Source organism: Pistacia vera, unplaced genomic scaffold, assembly GCF_008641045.1.
Source record: "Pistacia vera cultivar Batoury unplaced genomic scaffold, PisVer_v2 Contig630, whole genome shotgun sequence".
Taxonomy (NCBI): domain Eukaryota; kingdom Viridiplantae; phylum Streptophyta; class Magnoliopsida; order Sapindales; family Anacardiaceae; genus Pistacia; species Pistacia vera.
In genome coordinates, this window is record NW_022196480.1 from 61,274 (window position 1) to 64,222 (window position 2,949).

The 2,949-nt window shown below is 33.8% G+C and overlaps 1 protein-coding gene across 1 annotated transcript; it reads right to left on the reverse strand.

Moving 5' to 3' along the window:
* Positions 1–320: 320 nt before the first annotated feature.
* On the reverse strand, positions 321–1,613 carry LOC116111262 (F-box protein SKIP23-like). Its single transcript, XM_031397452.1, has one exon. It carries the CDS (start codon positions 1,611–1,613, stop codon positions 321–323), a length of 1,293 nt encoding a protein of 430 aa, XP_031253312.1.
* Between the last annotated feature and the right edge of the window lie 1,336 nt (positions 1,614–2,949).

Sequence of the window (2,949 nt, forward strand, 5' to 3'; positions counted from 1 at the left end):
ATAATTAGAGAAAAAAAAAAAATATGAAAGTTAATTACTTACATTGTTGGCAATCTGTGGGCTCAACGAGATTGAAGCATTGTACCAAACAGAATTACTACGAAGAATTAGAGAACTACTATATGCTTGTATTCATGACAAGTTAGATGTGATTAATAATTAACTTTCAATCTTTCATCAATAACCAAACAAGTTTACATATATATAAACATTCATCAAAGATGGATTGATAACCAAACAAACATGTAAATGTAAAAATATAAGGAAAACAACACAAGACATGTAATAATAATAGTGAGCCTCAGACTTACATTCAGTGGCTACTGGTCAGTCTGATGAGGCGATGGGGACCGGTATTGCCTCAACCATTCCGGTGGTGGCCAGAAAATTTTATGATATTCGGGCTGATATTCTAGAGGTATATCAAAGGTTTCTTCGACATCGTACACACGAACTTTGATATCTTCCAACAGAAGTCCCCAGAACTCATCTACTGGTTCCTCCTGCTCATCATCAAAGTCTTCTTCATCATCACTGTCAATTGGATACTTCACTTCATCAACAAAGATGATGTGATTGCCTTCAATCTCATCAAAGTCCGAAGCATCAATGGCGAATGACCACTTTCGGCTGAGGACTAACACGGTATCACCCAAGTCTTCAACCTCCGTCCATTCTTTCTCTCCATCCTCCGTCTCCTCCAGCCGATGAATTTTGAAATCAACAAATATATCTTCTCGAATACCAGGCCTTCTGATAAAACTATCAGTGGGGTTATGATAATAAACTTGATCATCACAAAGAGAATAGTCTCTTCCTACTAGAAGAAGATCCCCACCTGACTTTACCAAGAACCAATCTCCCAAAAAAGGATAAGGAACCGGAATTGTGATGCAATTGTAACTGGATTCCTGGACTGCAACCACAATTCCGAAGCGATCGACAACGTAGACATAACCATTGTGGCCTGCGATGTCGCGATACTCTATTTCTCGGTTCACCAGTGACCAATAGTCTTCACCGATTGTTACTGAAAATACTTTATGATCATTGATCACGAATAATGAGTTATCTGATTCAAAGTTTGATGACAACACTGCCTTGTTTTTGAGCTGTTCGTTGTCATTGTTACGGTTATTCAATGGCTGCGCAGGATTCGCGGCTTCATTTCTGATCCATTTTAGAGTGAAACTCTTACACACTTCAGTGACGCGAAACTCGAGCGAGTTCAACTCCTTGGGGAAGTATTCGTCTGGTAAACCTTCGATCTTTTTCATCGTGAATGGATTAAGAAAACAGAACTTGCCTTGTTCATTTGGTTCACTCACCATGATCAACCATCCGTCGTTCGGAGAGCCCTCTGGATCTTCGATAAGGTAGACCGTCGACTGAAACAACACGTACCCCAAGTTAAGCTGGTCCTTCGCGTTGTTTGAAGGAAAATACATTTTTTTGGGCAAGAGAACTTGCTCTTGAGGAGAGGGAATGGTAGTTCTCCAGGAATTACAGACGGCACGAAAACGGAGACGGCCTGAATGGGTATCAATGAATTCAGAGATAGAGAAAATGCCATCGGGAGTGAGATCAGCCCAGGAAATCTTGAAAGACTTCATGTGTTTGGCTCTGTGTTTGCAAACCCTAACCCTAAGTGTTGAAGAAGATGGAGTGAGAGAGAGAGAGGCGGATATGTCTATGTTCAGTGTAAGAGAGGGTTGATATTTGTAAGCCAGAAAAGGTCCAGTTGCGTCACTGTCTGACAGATGACGACTGCATGTCAGCCTTCTATCACAGTAACGTACGAGGGGTTGGTAAGATTCAATTTCTTACAAAAACAATAAAAGATAAAATTGTATTTATATATTTATTATGTAATTAATTAAATAATTATAGTGGTTTTAGTTTTCATGACAATTTCTTAAAATTTCATATTTGTTTAATTAGATGAAAATAAGTTATAAGTAGAAGAGACCGTCATATACAGTGGTCGACGATCATGATTATTGTGAAGGAATAATAATAGGGACGGTGGTGATGACGGTGTGATAATGGCGCGAATGTAACGAAAATGTAAATTATGATTTACAAAATAACGGAAAAGGAAAAACGAGATGTTTTGTGTTACAAATAATCTTCGAAAATAGTAAGTTGATGATTAGTTATCTTGTTTAGTTATATAAATAGCGGACGCTACGTACTTGATGCATGCCGCATGCAAAAATCTATTATTTCAGGTAAATAATTTTATATAATTATTAATTTTTCAATAATAATATGAGCATATATAAGTAATAAAAATGCAAAAAGTTTTTTTTTTCATATATAATTTTATGTCTCATAAAATTATAAATAAATAAATACCCAATAAGAATATAATTATATATACTCATTGAGAAATGTGATTATTTTAACTTGAATTATTTACCATATTTGATCATATTCAAAAACAGAAGTAATAATGTAGAAAATGGTGAAAAATGAAAAAGAAAATGTTATATATATTACAAATGATCGTGGAAAACAAAATATTTAATGCCGAAACAAATAACCCTATGTATTTAAAGAAATCTTGTTGAATGTCATATTCGAGTAGTTGTTGATAATGTTTTATCCTGTTTAAATATGCAGATAGAAAACGCTACCTAATTATACATGCCGCATGCACAAATCTATTATTTTATGTAAATTAACTAATATATAAGTTAATTTTAATGTAATATAATGATAATAAGTAATGTAAATGATAAAAAAAAAAAAAAAAAAAATCTTTACATGGTAATTTTAGGTATCATAAAAATAAAAGGAAAGTTAACCTATATAAGAACATATTTTAGGGAAATAAGATTTTTGAACTTGAATTAATTACCATATTTGTTCATTTCAAATATAAGTAGATTTAATAAATTAAATTAATTTCCGAACCATATAAAGTATAACAATAGTCTTAAATTA